Source organism: Trachemys scripta, chromosome 2 (genome assembly GCF_013100865.1).
Source record: "Trachemys scripta elegans isolate TJP31775 chromosome 2, CAS_Tse_1.0, whole genome shotgun sequence".
NCBI classification, from domain to species: domain Eukaryota; kingdom Metazoa; phylum Chordata; order Testudines; family Emydidae; genus Trachemys; species Trachemys scripta.
Window position 1 is genome coordinate 269,306,611 of NC_048299.1, and position 20,350 is coordinate 269,326,960.

Here is a 20,350-nt window from a genome sequence, read left to right on the forward strand (position 1 = left end):
CCCTAGACCTGGGGCCAGCAAGTGGTGGTTCCCTCATTCCCACCACATGGGGAGAATATAGTTTGAAGTACAGTATTAAAGGGTCAAGGAAGTTTCCCACCCAGCTGTTGGAGCCAGTGCTCACAGTCAAGACTATTGACTGCGGAGCAGCTGCCCAGCTCCTCCCCTGCAGCTATGGCAGTGACGGGGAGCTAAGGAAAGGCATCTGGGACAAAACAAGGAGAGTATTCTAAGTCAGGCCCAACCCTTTCATTCATTCTGCACCATGCCCCCTCCCCAGCCCTGCAATGGCTCAGGGCTACTCGCTGCCAGCAATGTCAGCCCAGCGCTGTCTTCTAGTGCAGTAAGTGGGCCAAGGGGGACTCCCTTTGAACCTCCAGGACTGGAGCCTGGTGCTTCTGGGGTGAGGTCAGCCTGTGTTCAGGCCATGTCCAGGAATTTCCCTTGAACAAAGCTTGGGAACTTGGGAATCTCTCTTCTGCACCCAGTCCAGCAACACCTTCAGTCTGAATCTTCTATTTCTCAGGACAGGAAGGTTGCTGAAAAGAGTAACCACAAGGTCCTTCCTTTCCAGGGTACTGTCATAATGGAATTACACTCTCTCCTTCTGGGGAGGAGACAGATCAAGGGTAGGTAGAAGAAAAAGGTCTTTGAGATTCAGACCCTTCAGGTCTTCCCAGCATAAACCTTGGGCACACAAAAAAGAGTCCCCAAGCTCTATCTTTGGAAGAATCTGATTCAGGGGATTCCTCTAGGAGGCACTCTAAGAGCCACAAAGTGGAATCTGTTTCTCCTCAGTTGCATACACCAGCAAAATGGAGCAGGACAGGTATTTTCAGCACATGGCTCCCCTGCTTATCTCCCCGGAGTGCACCAGGGCAGATGCCTCAATGCCTGTGTACCCTGTTCATTTTCACAGAGTGCAGTATGAGGTATAATAGTCAATGCTGGAGTCCTCTGCCCACCTTCCCAGAATGCAGCATGGCAAATCAGTGCAGAAAAGACCTGGCCATAAATAGGTGCTGTCTCCTCTAAGCGTGCATATCCTGCACTCCCCTCAGGGAATCTCCCTACTTAGGGGAGAAATGCCAATACTCCAGATCAGAACTAGAGACTCAGATAAAGTATTTTAAACAACAAAAGCCCACCACACACACAGGATAGACTTAGACTTTCAGGGCAGAGTGCACTGAATATTTTGAGAAATGTAAACTACAGTTATGAGGTATAAAGATGCCTTAGACAAGCTATAGCTGTATATCCCTCATGCACTCAGTGTGTGTGTGTGTGTGTGTGTGTGTGTAAAATAGTGGGATATCTAATAGCTCTAATTTCCCAGTGTATTATTGTCACACCTAATAGTCTGGGAAAGCATCAGGCTGTCATCCTCAGCTGCCACTGTAGGTCACCAGGCCCTGCCATCCTGGTTTTTGCTTCCAGCTTCTGTTGGAGGTTGCCACATGCCTTTCTACCATCTCCACCTCCTTCCCCCATCAGCTCTGGAGTGATGAGGGATAGCAGCCCACATGTGGAAGCGCTGGCAGGCAGTAAGAGGCGTCTTTCTTTCTACTCCATGCTTCCTCCCAGGCCTCCATTTTATAGGCCAGAAGATTCCTTGGTGTGCACCCCTCAAAATTTATCCTATCATCACTGCCATAGATAAATGTGCCCTTTTCTTTGATGGTCAGGGACTCGTTTCTAACTGGGAGAGATTTTTATCTGAAAGAGTGACTGTGACAGTCTATGCCATTATGTTCACCACTTTTACAAGATTATGACAAATGTTGTACAAAGTATGCCTTGAGGTATCATTTGAAAAGTCACAATCTGCTGAACATTATTATCCTATTGAAATATGTGTAGTAATACTATATGTCAGGTTATGAGAGTCTGCTGTATATTGTTACCCAGAATTATAACATATTTCAGTAACACCTACAAACCAGTTTTTCAGAGACAGACACACTGACCCCAGCCAGGTGTTAAAAAACAGAAGCTTAAATGGCCATTCTCATGTCCTCAGGAGACTGCTTGTCATCTGCACCCCAGCTGGGGTTAATCCTTGAAGAAGGGAGCGGGATATAAGAGTGAGAGATAGTAACCTCCAACTCACCTCTCCTCCCCACATCTCTCTGTTTATGACATCAGTGAATACATAAAGGACACAACTAAAGGAGGGGGGTGGTCCCAGACTGAAAGGGGACCCAGGCTGTAAAATGTACAGCAGAACATGGTGAGGAAAACCTTTTGCTTTTAATTTCATTTATCTTGTTAAGTTAGATTAGCTTGTATATTACTCTTTTATTTTGTTTTGTAACTAATCCTGATTTTTATGCATCATTACTTGTAATCACTCAAAATCTATCTTTCTGTAGTTATGAAACTTATCTTATTGTTTTATCTTAATGAGTGTGTTTGGATTAAAGTGTGTGGGGAAACACCATTAGGAATAACAAGGTTGGAGCATATATCACTTCCTTTGATGAAATGACGGACTTTCTATGAGCTTGCATTGTTTACTAGTGTGCTGGACAGTACAAGACACACATTTCTGGGGGGAAAGTCTGGACTAGGGAACTGATGTTGCTCTACAGTTTAATTCATGAGCGAGTGGTCAGAGTGCTCATGTATTTATCTGAAAGTGAATTTGCATGCTGAAGGCTGTGTGAGCAGGTCAGTAATAGCTGTTCTGACAGCAAAGCAGTGTAAAAAGCACTTCAGGTTATAAAGTTAAGGGGACATTGCTGTTCAACAGTCCAGATTGTACCCTGGGTAATGTCACATGGCCTCCTCACTATACAGGCCCTTCACAAGCAGCTAAATCCAGGCAGCCATAATCTCAGCCCCCTCTTTATGGCATGAAATCTATTCAGGACAACAGGCCAACAAGAATAAATAAATAAAAAAGAACTGTCATCTGACATTCTAAGTGCCTCCGCAGACTTTCACAAGCAATGCTTACGTGTGTGGACAGTATTGCAAGTATGGTCCCCCTCAACCTATAAATAAATTGCAAAGCCTTAAGCCTTCTTCTTGAGGAAGAGGAGGAATCTGGGTAAGCAAACAGCTGTCCTAGATCTTCTATAAATGGGAGCAGTAGGACCTGTTCCTCGTTTCCAGAGACATCACTGCATATTGCTCATAGTCATGCCAAAAAAAAATCCCACCAAAAACAACGCTGCAGAGCAGTTATTGACATCAATTATCTTAACAGATCTATGAAGAATTAAAAATTGAAGATAGAGACCTTAAAATCCACACTAGCTGCCATCAGCGAAGGGGACTGCATGACTTCAAGTAGATTTGAAGGGTGCCTATGTCTATATCACAACTAAGAGTCTCATAGATGCTTCCTAAACTTTCCTCTTCTTCCTTGCCCTTTTTCGTTTAGCAACAACACTGCAAGTGTTTATGAAAGTGATGGTATTGTTAATAGCAGCTCTCAGACAGGAAGATCTCTGTCTGTCCCTTCCTGGGTAACCTCCTTATTCAAGCCTCATCTAGAGTCAGTCATAAATTGTATCACCCAAACAGCAAGGATGCTGCTGAGCTATGGTTTTGTGAAAGAATCAGTTAACAGTTTCAACATATTCTCAATCTCTCTGAGTGGGAGAAGTCATTATCCTCTATAAAATTCGTTATTGCAGTAAAGACTGGAGAAGCTGAAAAATCTTACCAAATAGTCAACATCTCAAGGGGAATACCCATTCATATGCTTCTGTCTCTTCTGGGAATCAGTGGTATCTTGTGTGAATATGCATAGTGTGCCAGTGCTCACATGAAATCACTACAGACTTACCTCTTATTCCTCCTTCAACTGTCTTATCTACCCCTCAGTGAAGGTGTCTCACCCCAAGAAGATTCTCAGGTCAATCAGGTGGTGGATGAATCCAAGTAGACTCAGGTTAGATGTTTCCAATAGGGGAACCATTCAGGATAGTCATCTCCACAAATGCAAGCCTGAGGAGAAGGGGTTCTCACCCTTTATAAAGGACTGTCCAGGGGATCTGGTCCAAACAAGAGAGGAAGCACAGCATAAACTGGCTAGAGCTCAGGGCAGTCCAGTTGGTCTCAAGGCTTTGCTCTCTCATCTGGACTGCCCTCAATGCTGATCATGATAGATAACTTCTCAGCCATATCATACATCAACAAACAAAGGGGAACAAGGTCTGCAATCCTTGAAAGAGAAGCTCACCTCCTGATGACTTGGCCAAAGGACAATTTGCTGCCTTTGCATCCGAGGAAAAATCAATGTTGTGGCTGACTAGCTTAGTAGGCAAAAGTTAGATCATCAAAAATGGGAACTAGAGCCAGAGGAGTTGCATCCCTTGGTTAAGGAATTTAATCTCACAGCAACAGATCTGTTTGCCTCCCATATGAATCACTAGGTTTCAGTGGTATTCTCTTGACAGTGGAATCAAAGTCAAAGCAACAGACGGCTTGTTGCAAATATGGCAAAAAGAGGGACTCGTATGCCTTCCATCCCTTTTCATATCCTCACCAGAATGTTACTGAAGATCAGTAGAGAAACATCATTGGTAATTCTGGCAATGCATCATTCTCTGACTGCCTTGACATGGTACAAAGATCTCTCATCTGCTTTCCATCCAGAAGTGATGTGATCTATTACAAGGGCCAAGCATGCATCAGAATCCAGACAGAATGAACCTGGGTGTATGGTTCTTGAATAGAGCCTCTTAAGCCAAAGAGGTTATTCAGAGTGGTAATATCCACAATTCTAGATTCCAGAAATAAATCCACAACTCCACATATTCATGGGACTGGTTGAGATTTACCCATTACCACCAGGAAGGGTCTCACGCCTCTATTTGCATTGTTACTGCAGATTCTCAAGTTTCTTCCGGATGGACTCCAGGTGATAAGCCTGACTGTTCAAACACTGAGGTCAAGTTGCTGTTTTGTCTAACATCCTTATTGCAATAGACAAGTAGTGAATTTCATCTTACCCAAATATCCAGCATTCTTCTTATGAGAGCAGTATCTCTTCTACATCCTCTTGAGATGCCTAAAGTTCCTTTGTGGGATCTTACCTGGTTCTCCATGCCATTACAGGCCTTCCATTTGAACCTGTCATGAAGGTGGCCTATTACTTTCTAACCATTGAAATGGCCTTTCTGATTGCAGTCATGGCTATTCAGTGTCTTGAGTTGGGAGCTGGTTTTCTGAAAACTCAATATTGTACCTTGCGTAAAGCTGAAGTGATGCTCAAGATTCGACCTTGTCTTCATACCAAAGATAAACTCCACTCTCTAGAGAGCACAGGAAATTATTCTTCCATCCTTCAGCAAATCTCCATCTCACCCCAAAGAGAAAGTGTGGCTTACTTTAGGATGTCTGCTGAGCTGAAAAAGTATATATTCACCACACAGCTCAGGTCAGAAAGGCAAATGTTTTGTTTGTGTTTTATCTTGTGCCAGAGGGAAAGAAGGCTTTGGAATTCTCCATTTCCAGGTGGCTGAGATATTGTATCTCAGAATACAGGAATCAAAGAAGCATAACTGTGTTTTCTAGTATCAGAGCTCAATCTCTCAGACTTGTGGGAGCTTTATGGGCAGAAAGATCATTCTCATAAGAGGAAATGTGGAAAACAGCCACGTGGCTAACTGTTCATGCCACTTTCAAATTCTACTGTCATCATCTGATGTGGCCTTCAATAGATGGGTGCCCCTTGCTTTAGTATCCCAGTAACTATTAGAAAAGGATTATATTTAGCATCTGTACACAACTGTGTAGATGTAGATGCCCTGAGTAGATGCTGGTATGAAAATCCCAATGTCATGGACCTGTGGACCTCATTATGAATAAGAAAATAGGAAAATATATGTGTGTCTTAACTGAAAATTTCCTTACTTGGAGTAATGAGGTTCATTGATCCAACCCAACCTGAATGGGCTGTTAACTGGGAAAAATATCAAATTATTAAATGGCACTCAAGTTTATCATTCGCTGAATTTCTTACTCTGCAGAAGGATTGTTCTGTTTAGTCTTAATGCCTAATTTTCCTTATTGATAGAGTGCTTAGTTTTTCAAATGCTGTGTAAATATCTCAAATGGTGGTTTCTCAGTGGTGGAGTCACACCTCCCCTGCCTCTGACTGACAGGTTTTGGTCTGCCTTCAAGGCTGCATTCAACAGTGCACCCAGTGTCATGGATATGTGGATCTCATTATTCCAAGAAAGGAAATGTTCAGGTAAGACACTGATACATTTTCCTATTAATGGGATGTTGTGGTAGGATAAAAAGAGATCTTTAATCCTGTGTATATATAACTAGGCACACTTTAAATTTGGGGGTTGTGTAGGAAATAAATCTGTACAATGATTAGGTTAAACTGATGCACTATATTAGTGCTGAGACTTGTTTTTCAAAATACCAATTATTGAATATATTTAACACAGAAAATTTTCAAATGGAAATGTTTCTTTTGAAGTAATGTTGTCAGTGGATAGGATTATTTTTAACTGTTCTTCATTAACCTAAAATGAACAATCTTCTTATGTTTTTTACCACTCTACATAAATTTTAAATAAAATTATCCTCCAGTTAAAGGTGACCTTCAGAGTGGGGTGAAAATGATTTTTGCTTCTTTATAATGTGTAGAAGAAAGGTCTGAAAGGTTTAAAAAATAATTGTCCGTATTTTTGGATTTTAATCTCGGAAATATCAGGAAAGGTCAAATCTAGTTCTCTCTGGTTTTGCTGGAAGTCTCGGAGGTCTAAAATTTACGTTGTGAATTTTTTTTTAATCTCTTAATTGTAGGGACAGGTGTTTTGTATGTTTAACCAAGACCTCTTTTTTTCTTGAGTGTTTTTCAGGCATTTAATTGAATAACAACTAAAACCAGAGTCTTTTGCCCAGATCCTCTGCTACACTGGAGCTCTGCTCAGCGTAGCTGGGTATCCGAGCACAAAGGTGGGTTTAAATTATTTTGTGTTCTCCTGTTTCACAAGGGCTCTTGAGGGGGAATTCAGTCGCCACTATAATTTAGAGTAGGGTCAAAGATGGCTTCAGCTTCTCTTACAAGAAGTTTGTACAGCACCATGCATGAAGGGCCCTGACTTTGATTTGGGCATTTGAAACTACAGCAATATAAATAATAATCCGTTATTGGTTGATTTATGCTTTGGAATATGTGGGTTCGTATCTTGTATTGAATCTCAAACAAAGAACTCTTTCCAATCGAGTGTTTCTCAGGTGTTTAACTTGAATAGGAGCTGAAACAATAGTTTAGTTTGGGAAATCAAATCCCCATTTGGGGCAAATGTTCTTTTTCCAGGCTTTTATCCATTTTTAGAATCATAGAAGATTAGGGTTAGAAGAGACCTCAGGAGGTCATCTAGTCCAACCCCTGCTCAAAGCAAACTTTTGTAGGGGGTTTACTTCCTACCTTTTCTAGTTTGTAGGGTTTTTTTTCTTTTTATATGAACAGGGCAGCAAACTAGATTTAATATCTATATCTATATATAGAGAGATATATAATCTGTGTATTCTACACTTGGTCTTTGGAGAATGTTGCAGGAAGGGATCCTTGAGACTGAATCTGGCTTGTGAACCCTATGTTAGTCACCCTTGCACTAATCTTCAACTTTTTTCAGGATTTTAAGCTGGCTCCAGCCGTTATATCTTCAAACCATCAAAACTTTAAAGATTTGCAGCATGGATTTGACAGTTTTGAAATATGAGAGTTATAATGTATTTAGAGCTTCTCAGAGCACAGAGAGCAGTTCTTGATCTGACATAAGGGCATAGCTAGCACAGTTCCCTGTTCACTAAATGATGTGTTGACTAGAAGATGTCATCTACTTAGCTTGCACATGATGACTAGCTTCTACCTTCAGGCATTTTGTAATTGAGTAGTGAAGCTAAATTATTTTTAGTTACGTGAGTTCTGGTTTGTTCTGCTTGTTTTCTCCTATGTGAATATTGCAGAGATTTGAGAGTGGTGTATTTGAGGTGGATTTTACTTCCCTCAGGATAAAGTGTGTACTGTGTTTTGTTTTTGTTCTTTGGAGTCTAATGCCTGCTAGTTAGGAGAGCCTAGTAGTTAAAATGAGTTGGAAAAGCTTTTTGTTTTCAAAGGGAAGTGAAGTTCAGCAACTGTAATTAATTATGCATTAAATTTATTTTAATTTTGTAAATAGTATTTACTGTATAGGGTTATGTGGGAAGACTATGAAAAACAATTTTGTTTTTATAAACTACTTTTATCAAATGGCATTGAGAGAAGAATTGAAGCTAAATATTTCTAATTGATATTTTGGATAAGTATTAAAGTTCTGTCTTCTGATTTATGTAATAAAATAAGCACTTGACATTCTGAAATACATTTCAGCATTGTTTACTATAATGAATTATCCTCCTTTATGTATGCATTGAAGATTTCTTTCTATTACTTCCTCTAATAGCTTACCTGACTCTGTGTTTCTAGCGGTTCTGTTTCTACAGAAATAGCCTTGTTTACATGTTAAATATAAGGCTACTGTTTGTAAGCAATGATGATTAACCAAAACCATTAAATCTATAAGGAGGGGATCAACTAACTAGCAGTCTGTTTAAATATATAATGTGTAGAAGACTGGAAGCTTAAGGCTATTGAACATTTTGTAACATCTTAATAAAGAATTCGTGGAAATTCTAACTAGAGACAGATTAAGCTATCTGGTAAGGTTTTATTTCACATTAATTTCTAGTTAAGATTGATCCCCTCCTGAAAGAAAGATTTAATATTTTTGTATATTATGCTTAAATGTTCATTGACTACTCCAATATTGGGTTCTTCTTCGAGTGCTTGTTCACGTCCATTCCACATTAGGTGCGTGCACGGACATCGGAAACTTTTTCCCTTAGGGACTCCCGTCGGGTCGGCAGGGGAGCCCCCAGAGTGGTGCCTCCAAGCTGGTGCATATATACCCCTGCCGACCCGACCCCCCTTCAGTTCCTTCTTACCGTCTGTGGCGGTGTTGGAATAACTCTTCTCTCGCTTGCGAGTGATCCCTTAGCACAGTTTGTAGCAGTTATCACTAATTAGCAGTTATCTGTAGTTAATAGTTATCAGTAGTTAGCACTTCTTAATAGTAGATAGTTAAGCTTCCTTTGTTTATGTGTCTGGAAGTCTGTTTCCAGCACCATCCCTGGGCTGCGGGGCATGCTGCAGGACCAAGGGTTTAAGGCTTGTGCCACGTGGCGCAAGTCTATGCCGATCAGTGATCCCCACGACATGTCTCTCCGTTGTTTGGGGGAAGCGCACCAGACTGAGCGCTGCAAGATCTGTAAGGCCTTTAAGCCAAGAACCAAGAAAGAAAGAGACTTTCACCTCAAGCATTTGCTCATGGAGGTCACGCTGCAAACTGCGGCCTCGGACCAGCAGGCTTCGGTGCCAGCGTCCTCGGTGTGGAGTGCCCCTGCATCAGTCTGTGATCCGGCACCGGTGGGGCACTGCAAGTATGCGGCACCGAGGCAACAGGACAAGCCCTGGCACCACTCGACCTCTCCAGTACAGTCGGAGGGGCACCCGAAAGGCGATAGAGGGTGCTCCCCACATAAGAAGGTGGCGCCTCCCAAGGGAGCGAGCACTCAAAAGGGCAGTGCGGCACCAGGACATGCACCAGCACCGGTGGCTCTGGTACCGCAGGGCCCGTTGAGCCCCGGGCTAAGTGAGTTGAGTGCGGAAGAAAGACTGGAGGACATCCTAGAACACCCCTCCGCGCCAGACACCTCTGAGGCAGCAAAAGACCTCGTCGAGCTGTCGGCGGCAAGTCCCCTCCCTCACAAGGAGTGCCGTCCAGAGGCAAGCTGGCAATGGTGCGCCGCTCGAGGTCACCACCCAGGCACCGCTCCCGGCGCCGGTCCCGGTCGAGCTCAGCCTCCGTGGACTGCTGGCTACCTTTGACTCAGCGGGACTTGATGGCACCGGAACTGAGCCAGCACACCGCACCAGCTCCGTTGGCGCACCGCTCCTTGGCACCGTTACTAAGCCGGCACCGAGGGGATATAAGGCCGCAATCCCCGGTCCCAGGAGCATCGGTACCGATCCTGGTCTCGGTCGGTGAGGAGCCGCTCTCCAGCCTCCTGACGGCACCGTGCCACGGCACTAGCTTGACATTTGAGGTTGGCGTCCTCAGAATCCGAGGTCGACTCAAGCCACTCCAGCTATGCCCACAGGGTACCGGCTAGCAGGGAGCCCCAGACCACGTGGCATCCCCAATGGGGCCCGCCAGGACAACGGCCCTTTTGGACACCGTGGGCCTATCATCATCAGCAAGGAACCTCCTCTAGAGTTTTGAGGTCCGGCTATTCGGTGCATCGGTCCCAGTCCCTACGCAGGCACCCCTCCGCACCCAAGAAGGCTACAGTATCCAGGGCACCAGATGCTTCTCCGGAACACTGGCGAATGGAAGCAACACCGAGTCTGGGGCCATCCCGGGGACAATCAACCAGGCAGGGCTCGGACGTGCCCCCGGCCTATGATGAGGGGCAGGAAGAGCAGACAGAGGAAGCACAGCAGGCCTCAGACGAAGCTGTGGCGGGCACAGCGGTGTCAGGGCCTCCCCCGATTTACCAGAGGGCACATCTGGAGCTGCTCTGCAGGGTCGCCCAGAACTTGGGCCTACAGGCGGAGGAAGTGGTGGAGCAGGAGGATCCTATGGTGGACATACTAAGCCCTGAAGGCCCCTCCAGAATTGTGCTCCTGCTCAGAAAGACCATTCAGTCTAACTACAAGACGGTCTGGCAAACCCCAGCCTCCAGCACACCGACGGCAAAGGGGGTAGAGAGGAAGTACTTCGCCACTTCCAAGGGATACGATTTCCTTTTTTCTCATCCTGCCCCCTGTTCGCTGGTCGTCTCAGCCATAAATGAACGGGAGCGTCATGGCCAGCAAGTCCCGGCCCCCAAGGCCAAGTAGGCTAAACGTTTGGAACTCTTCGGAAGGAAGGTCTACTCCTCTGGGGGCCTCCAATTACAGATTGGAAACCAGCAGGCGATCCTAAACAGGCACAATTTTAATTCCTGGGCAGCAATTTCCAAATTTAAAGACTCATTGCCCCAGGGCTCTCAGCCTGAACTCACGGACCTCATGGAAGAGGGAAAGGCAGTTGCCAAGACCTCTTTACAGGCCTCTCTGGTCTCTGCAGACATAGCAGCCAGAACAGTCGCCTCAGGTGTGGTGATGAGGTGTTCGGCGTGGCTTCAGACCTTCCGCCAGAGGTCCAGAACACCATCCAGGATCTCCCCGTTGAAGGGTCTGGCCTCTTTTCCGACCAGACAGATACCAGGCTGCATAGCCTTAAAGACTCCCGGGCAACCCTCAAGTCATTAGGCATGCACATCCTGGCAATCAGAGGAAGCCATTCAAGCCCTAACCGTGGCAACAAGCAGGGGTTTTGAAGGTACGCTCGAGGACAGCGTACCAACCCAGCTCCCAGATCCTTCCCCATGTTTCTTGGATCGCTTGTCCCACTTCTTCCAGGCGTGGTCCTGTATAACGTTGGACCGTTGGGTCTTACGCATGGTACAAGTGGGTTACATGCTACAGTTCTTCTTCCTTCCTTCCAACCCAGCCCCCTTCCCTGTCCCTCTTCAGACCCTTCTCACGAGCAACTCCTTATGCAGGAGGTACAGTTGCTCCTAGAGGTGGGGGCAGTGGAGGAAGTCACTTGGGAACTAAGGGGGAAGGGGTTTTACTCCTGCTATTTTCTCATCCCAAAGGCAAAGGGGGGGCCTTCAGCCCATTTTAGGCCTTCGCAGGCTCAACGAGTTCTTAGTCAAGGTCCACTTCCACATGGTCTCCCTAGGCACTATAATCTCGTCCCTGGATCCGGGGGATTGGTACGCTGCCCTCGATATGAAAGATGCGTACTTTCACATTCCTATTCACCCCGCTCATCGGCGGTTCCTGCGGTTCACCATAAACCAGTGCCATTACCAGTTTACGGTCCTCCCCCGTATGTTCACGAAATGCATGTCAGTAGTGGCAGCCTTTCTGCGAAAGAGGAGAATACTGGTATACCCATACCTTGATGATTGGCTCCTCGCGGGTCAGTCCGAAGAGGAGGTTTGCTTCCATCTGACGGTGGCCCTAGATGCATTCCACAAGCTGGGTCTTCTCATCAACATGCCCAAGTCTTCCCTGATACCAACCCAAATGATGGAGTTCATCGGGGCAGTGCTGGACTTGGTCCAGCATGAGCGAGCCTTCCGGAATCCAGGTTCCTGGCCATCCAGTGGGTCATAGACTCGATGCTAAGATTCCCCACTACCACAGCTAGATGCTGCCTGCAGCTCCTAGGGCACATGGCAGCGTGCACTCACGTAGTCAAATACGCTCGACTACGGCTCAGGACTTTACAAGCGTGGATTGCCCGGTCATATCGCCCCTAAACCTTGTTGTGACTGTTCCGGCCCAGGTGTTGGACTCCCTGTGCTGGTGGCCCAGTTGGCCAGTAGTATGCGAGGGTATCCCATTCGCCGCACTGCAGCCTGCTCTGACGCTGGTGGCAGACACATCAGACTTCGGCTGGGGAGCTCACTTAAGGGACCTAAGGACACAGGATTTGTGGTCCAAAGCCGAGATGTCACTCCACATCAATTTGAAGGAGCTCAGGGCGGTTTGTCTAGCCTGCCAAACCTTTCACCCTACTCTGGAAGGTCACAGCATGACAGTTCTGACAGACAACACCACCGCCATGTTTTATATAAACAAGCAGGGTGGAGCCCACTCCTCTCCGCTGAGAGGCCCTTCTCCTGTGGGACTTTTGTATAGCCCGCTCCATCCATCTCGTAGCGTTGTATCTCCCGGGAGAACGAAACAAGTTAGCGGACAGCCTCAGCAGGTCATACCACATGCACGAGTGGTCGATGAGATCAGACATCTTGCAATCAGTCTTCCAAAAGAGGGGGTTTCCCCAAATGGACCTCTTTGTCACTAAGGACAACAGCCAATGTCCGCAGTTTTGTTTGTTCCAGAACCACAGTCCGGGCTCAGTCGCAGATGCATTCGCGATCCCTTGGAGCAGGAGTCTGAAGTACACCTTCCCTCTGCTCCCGCTCATCCACAGAGTCCTCCTCAAAATTCGCAGGGACAAGGCAATGATAATTTTGATCTCCCCAGCTTGGCCTCGTCAGCACCGGTTTACAACCCTGTTAGGGCTGTCAGTGGCCCCCCTGATTGCCCTGCCCCTATACCGGGACCTCATCATGCAGGACCGCGGGCGCCTGCTCCACCCGGATCTGCAGTCTCTGCATCTCATGGCATGGAAGCACTCTGGCTAAACGCTATGAAGAGCCAGTGCTCTGTTCCAGTACAGCAGATTCTCCTTGGCAGTAGGAAGCCTTCCACTAGGGCAGCCTACCTAGCTAAGTGGAAAAGATTTTCTTGCTGGTGTGAGCCTAAGCAGATACAGCCACTCCAGGCCACTATTCTAGTCATCTTAGAATACCTCCTGCACCTCAAGCATCAGGGTCTCACTCCTTCCTCAATCAGAGTACATCTAGCTGCCATTTCAGCGTTCCACCCGGGGGAATCCGGATGTTCTGTGTTCTCTAACCCCATGGTGATGCGGTTCCTCAAGGGACTGGAGAGGGTGTTCCCTTACTCACGCCCGCCGGTCCCTCCCTGGAACCTTAATCTGGTCCTTTCCAAGCTCATGGGGGCCCCCGTTCAAGCCCCTGGCCTCTTGCTCTCTCCTTCACCTCTCCTGGAACATGGTGTTCCTGGTGGCCATTACGTCGGCGATGAAGGTGTCCGAGTTGAGAGACCTAACCTTGGAGCCTCCTTATACAGTTTTCTCTAGGGACAAAGTGCAACTCAGGCCACACCCAAAATTCCTCTCTAAGATAGTCTCACAATTTCATATGGGACAGGACATTTGTTTGCCAGTGTTCTTTCCTAAACCACACCGGTCACCGTAGCCTGCATACTCTGGATGTCCGAAGGGCCCTGCCGTTCTATTTGGAGCGAACTAAACCTTTCCGCAAATCGACATTGTCGCCATAGCCGATAGAATGAAAGGGCTTCCAGTCTCGGCGCAACGTATATCATTGTGGATTGCGGACTGCATCCTTACTTGCTACGAGCTTGCCAAGGTTCCAGCCCCGGCGATCACAGCTGACTCGACGAGGGCACAAACATCCTCAACAGCTTTCCTGGCACACGTCCCGATCCAGGAGATCTGTAAAGTAGCCATCTAGTCATCGGTGCACACATTCACAGCCCACTACACAGTCAACCAGCAAGCCAGAGATGATGCGGCGGTTGGCAGGGCTGTTCTTCAATCAATTGTTCCATGAGTCCTACCCTCCTCCTATGGTAAGCTTGTGAGTCACGTAATGTGGAAGGGATGTGAACAAGCACTTGAAAAGAAAAAATGGTTACCTACCTTTCGTAACTGTTGTTCTTCGAGATGTGTTGTTCACGTCCATTACACTTCCCACCCTCCTTCCCCTCTGTCGGAGTGTCCGGCAAGAAGGAACTGAAGGGGGGTCGGGTCGGCAGGGGTATATATGCACCAGCATGGAGGTGCCAATCTGGGGGCTCCCCTGCCGACCCAACGGGAGCCGCTAAGGGAAAAAGTTTCCAACATCCGTGCGCGCACCTAATGTATAATGGACGTGAACAACGCATCTCGAAAAACAACAGTTACAAAAGGTAGGTAACTGTTTTTTCTAATCTTTCTGTTAGAACTGATGTTCTAATTCTTGTTAATCATGGGATCAAAAAGGTATTATGGTCAGTGTCTGAGAAAATAACTCCTGCAATAGATTACCTATCAGTATTACCTCTCCAGACAGACACTCAGGCATATAGAAAATATAGGAATTTTTATCATTATGCTATTGTATCTCCTTTCTTTTTCTGACAAATCGCAGTTGAGATCAACCTAGGTGCTTGAGCACCTTGGTATCAACAAGTGGGAGCTGCCGATAGGCTGTTCTCCGTAACAGCTCCTTGATCTTTGGAAATGGCTTCTGACCTTGATCTGATATTGCTTAAATCTGTTGATCATAAGTAAGGCTACATTTTAGTCACAGGTATTTGTAGTAAAAGTCACGGACATGTCATGGGCAGTAAACAAAAATTCACCAGCTGTGACCTGTCCATGACTTTTACTAAAAATACCAGTGACTAAAACTTGCACGGGGCTGCCCGGGGGTTGGAGCCAGCACACAAAGCTGCCTGGCCACGCCTCCGCCTAGCATCTGAGCGAGGGGGATGTCACCGCTTCTGGGGAGCCCCCCAGGTAAGCTCTGCCCAGAGCCCGCCTCTCCCCATCCTGTGCCCCAATCCCCTTCCCCCTCCCACACCCAAACTCTGCTGGGGAGGGGAGAGGGCAGGGGCCCAAGACTGCCCCAGTGGCCAGTGCGACTGGTGCGGGGGCTGCCTGAGCTGCCCCTGCACCAGGTGTACTGGCCGCTGCAGAAGTCATGGAAAGTCACGGAATCCGTGACTTCCGTGACAAATTGGCAGCCTTAATCATAAGTGCTCATTTTCTTAGGAAGGGTTTGTTTGGTTTTTTTCGGGGGGGGGGGGGGAGGAAGAGTGGCATATTCCTTCACAGATAACACTGGCCTACAATTTTTGAGAAGTCGTCTGCTTCAGAGATAAAATGTGCTATTTATTATGTATTTTGATGTGCTGAATTCAAATATGACAATTAAAACAACTGATTGGCTACTGTTTCTAAGATATTTAAGTTTTTACATTTTATGTCTATGTATATAGTGTAGATAGTAGAGTTTTAATCATAAATTGTAAACCTAGGTCTTTTCATGTGTTTATGGTTGCTTTACATGATAATATTTCACCTGTCCTGTTTATGTAACATTTTAAAAATCAGCAAAAGGGTTATCTAAATAAAATTTATTATGAAACAAAAGGCAAAAGACTATTATATACATAGTTTAGTCCTATTCAGTGTCTATTCGGCGCTTCTTGGCTTGTCTCTTGTATTCATTAAATGGAGCATCTCTTGGCACTGTCCAGCAATAGTCTGCAAGCATTGATGGGCTCCATTTGCCCTGATAGCGTTTCTCCATTGTTGCAATGTCCTGGTGAAATCACTCGCCGTGCTCGTCGCTCACTGCTCCGCAGTTCGGTGGAAAAAAATCTAGATGAGAGTGCAAAAAATGTATCTTTAGTGACATGTTGCAACCAAGGCTTTTATATGCCTTGAAAAGGTTTTCCACCAACAACCTGTAGTTGTCTGCCTTGCCACAGTTTATTGCCACTAACTGGAAGGCTTTCCATGCCGTATTTTCCTTGCCACGCAGTGCATGGTCTAATGCATCATCTCGAAGAAGTTCACGAATATGAGGACCAACAAAGACACCTTCCTTTATCTTAGCTTCACTTAACCTTGGAAATTTTCCACGGAGGTACTTGAAAGCTGCTTGTGTTTTGTCAATGGCCTTGACAAAGTTCTTCATCAGACCCAGCTTGATGTGTAAGGATGGTAACAAAATCTTCCTTGATTCAACAAGTGGTGGATGCTGAACACTTTTCCTCCCAGGCTCCAATGACTGTCGGAGTGGCCAATCTTTCTTGATGTAGTGGGAATTTCTTGCACGACTATCCCATTCACAGAGAAAACAGCAGTACTTTGTGTATCCAGTCTGCAGACCAAGCAAGAGCGCAACAACCTTCAAATCGCCACAAAGCTGCCACTGATATTGGTCATAGTTTATGCACCTCAAAAGTTGTTTCATGTTGTCATAGGTTTCCTTCATATGGACTCCATGACCAACTGGAATTGATGGCAAAACATTGCCATTATGCAGTAAAACAGCTTTAAGACTCATCTTCGATGAATCAATGAACGGTCTCCACTCATCTGGATCGTGAACAATGTTGAGGGCTGCCTTCACACCATCAATGTTGTTGCAGGCTACAAGATCACCTTCCATGAAGAAGAATGGGACAAGATCCTTTTGACGGTCACGGAACATGGAAACCCTAACATCACCTGCCAGGAGATTCCACTGCTGTAGTCTGGAGCCCAACAGCTCTGCCTTACTCTTGGGTAGTTCCAAATTCCTGACAAGGTCATTCAGTTCACCTTGTGTTATGAGGTGTGGTTCAGAGGAGGAGGATGGGAGAAAATGTGGGTCCTGTGACGTGGATGGTTCAGGACCAGAAGTTTCATCCTCTTCCTCTTCCTTGTCTGACTCAAGTGAGAATAATTCTGGTGCATCAGGAACCAGCAGTCCTTCTCCGTGGGGTACTGGGCGTATAGCTGATGGAATATTTGGATAATGCACAGTCCACTTTTTCTTCTTTGACACACCTTTCCCAACTGGAGGCACCATGCAGAAGTAACAATTGCTGGTATGATCTGTTGGGTCTCTCCAAATCATTGGCACTGCAAAAGACATAGATTTCCTTTTCCTGTTCAACCACTGGTGAAGATTTGTTGCACAAGTGTTGCAGCATATGTGTGGGGCCCACCTCTTGTCCTGATCTCCAATTTTGCAGCCAAAATAAAGGCGATAGGCTTTCTTAACCATAGTGGTTATACTGCGCTTTTGTGATGCAAAAGTCACTTCACCACAAACATAGCAGAAGTTATTTGCACTGTTCACACAAGTACAAGGCATCTCTGCTCACTTTGGCTAAACAGAAATGTGTCCCTTTGCAAAATCAAACACTGACAAATAAGAGAGCACGACACTGTATGATTTCTAGAGCTGATATAGGGCAATTTGTTCAGCAGAGTGATGTAAGCTTCGTTATGATTGCATCATCCATGACTTCTAGGAATAACATGATGCAATTCATATCATATATGACGCAATACCAGCTTGCATCATTCATTGTTTTGCCTAAAAAGTAAGTACTGTCCAAACCCAGTCATAGATTTATTCATAGATCCAGTCAAAGATGTATTTTAGTCATTTCTGGTTTAAATTGAGATCCCTTCCCTTTATAACTCACTTATCCTCCGCCATTCCCAAGTCAAGGGTCGTATATACTGACCCAATAGCATATCTTGAAAACTAGAGCCAATCAACAATTTTAAGCATCATTTTCATTCTCAGTGACCCAGAATTAGTAAAGTTTGACTACATTTATTTCAGAAGCATTTTGGCTGTAGAGCAGTGTAATTTTTAAGGAGCATGAGCTACTTTTTATTTTAAGAAATAAAAAGACTTGATTGGTTGCTTCTCTATATGGTTGAGCTAGCTTCTGGTTTTATTTTTATATTGAACTGGGCTTTTAGGCAGTGGCCAGAGGAACTTGGGGCTTAAGGGTTGGCTTCTTTTTCTGTCCTAAATCTAAAATAATATAGTTGAACTGAACTGAGTTCTCTTTATAGTATTTGAAAGTTTTTATATATTGATGTTTGTAGGTTTCTGTACAATGGGAGAAGTTATTGAAGTGGTGGTATCTATTCCACATATGTTTATTTAATGCTATAAAAGTTATGACCTAATATATTGTTTGTTCGCAGCGACATCAAAATGCTGCTTAAGCAACGTTTCATACCTTGTTGGAATTTTACATGATGACAGTTCCTCAGTGCTACAATATTTTTATTTCTGAGTGGTAGCCATGTTAGTCTGTATCAGCAAAAAGAACAAGGAGTACTTGTGGCACCTAAGAGACTAATATTTTTATTGTGTTTTTGTTGTTTCCTTACAGTTCAACTTTGTGGGAAAACTTTTGGGTCCACGTGGCAATTCACTGAAACGTTTACAGGAAGAAACATTGACAAAAATGTCTATACTGGGAAAAGGCTCCATGAGGGACAAAGCCAAGGTAAATCAAATAGCTGAAACATTTTAGTGCATAGCATACCATGGTATGTGGCTTCCTTTAGTCTTCCCAGCACGGTTTGGGAAAGTGGAAAAAGCCCAGAAGAACCAGAAAATGAATATAAAACTAAGCATGTGTGGACCAGATTCAGATGTGGTCTGTTTTTCCATATGAACCCTCAGATTCTGCAATGAACTCTATGCAAGCAAACCTCTAAACGTGTGAAGATAGTGAAGTCAGTGGGGCTCAGCACGGGCTTGTGGGTCTGCCCACCACAAAACTCATCTCAGTATTGGGGCCCAAGTCATGAACTTTCCAGAATGTTAAATGTCTGAGGAAATAATTTAATCACAGACAGACCTAAAACTTGTAACATGAATAGCCATTCAGAGGCATTTGAAATAAAGACATTTATTTCATGATAAACAAATGTAACAGTAGAAGAGAAAAGGGGGAAGTTATTTAAAATCAAACTGTCTCAAAGAATGCAGGGAGGAAAATTAGACCACTGGCATATTGTGATGGAGTGCCTTCCAAGAAAATAATTAGATACTATGATGATGGCCTTCAGAAGTGCGTAGGTAGAAGGTGATGTCAACGACACTTAAAAGTGTGGTTGTTAGGGTTGCCTGTTAGGAACATTTTTCTCTAATAAAAAAAAAAAGCAATGTGTAAAATATTCATATTCCCACACAATATAGTTTGCATAGTCTGTTTAAATACAACTTATGATGCACTTTATTTGCAGGGGGTTATATTATGTATAGTTTTTATTACAGCAGCACTTTAAGATGTGTGGCTTCTTATTAGTATCTTATTTATTAAACGGCACTGTGCAAATGTGCAGTAAAATACATTTTCTATCTCAAAAAGTTCAAAATTTAGCTATGTCAAAATGTAACAGATGGATGAGACAAATGGGTGTGGGGAGATGAATGAAAGGGTGAGGCCAAGTTTACTAGGAAAATATGGATTAAAATATTGGCTTACTGATTTGGTTCTGACATTTGGCAAATTTTCTTCATTCTCTGACTCTCTCCATTTTCTGATGGAGCAGATGCCATCTTGGCATTCTTTTTGTTCATTGGTTTGTGCATTTTTTGTGGTGTACCAGTATTATAATATCAACAGATTTCCTGGGGCAAGGTTTAGCTGACCTATAATTCCCTCTCCTGGCTTTACATTGTTACAACAAAAATATTGTTGGTCTTATATACAAAGGTCATTTTGGTTAATTTCACAGCAAAAGCAATTTGTTTTTTGTTGTAAAGGGACAGGCCTAAGCCAAAAGGTTCAGATCCAAAATTACATCTCCTAGTTGTGGGAAGGATATCTGAATCAGGCATTTAGTTCAGGCTCATTTCTATTTTAAGAAAAAATGATATTTAGAATCTAGATATCCAGGGTCAGGGCCTGTTATATTAATTTAGATGGAATATATGTGCCAAAAGTGTTCACATAACCCAGTCGCTGTCCAATATTAAACAGTGTTAAATAAGATGAGGAGTCTGGTATACAAAGACCTCAGCCTGCTTAGTATCATGGCAAACACACCATTAAAAATCCATGTAACCTTTATTA

General features: G+C 44.7%; 1 protein-coding gene across 2 annotated transcripts in view; it reads left to right on the top strand.

The window, feature by feature from the left end:
* KHDRBS3 (KH RNA binding domain containing, signal transduction associated 3) overlaps positions 1-20,350 on the top strand; it is a 215,705-nt gene that overhangs the window by 73,779 nt on the left and 121,576 nt on the right. For both annotated transcript variants that reach the window (XR_004644826.1, XM_034763662.1), the window contains exon 3: positions 18,656-18,772. Coding sequence is in view for 1 of the 2 variants with exons in the window: in XM_034763662.1 (XP_034619553.1) it covers positions 18,656-18,772 (117 nt within the window). In the remaining variant the exon portion in view is untranslated. The remainder of the gene's footprint in view (positions 1-18,655; positions 18,773-20,350) is intronic.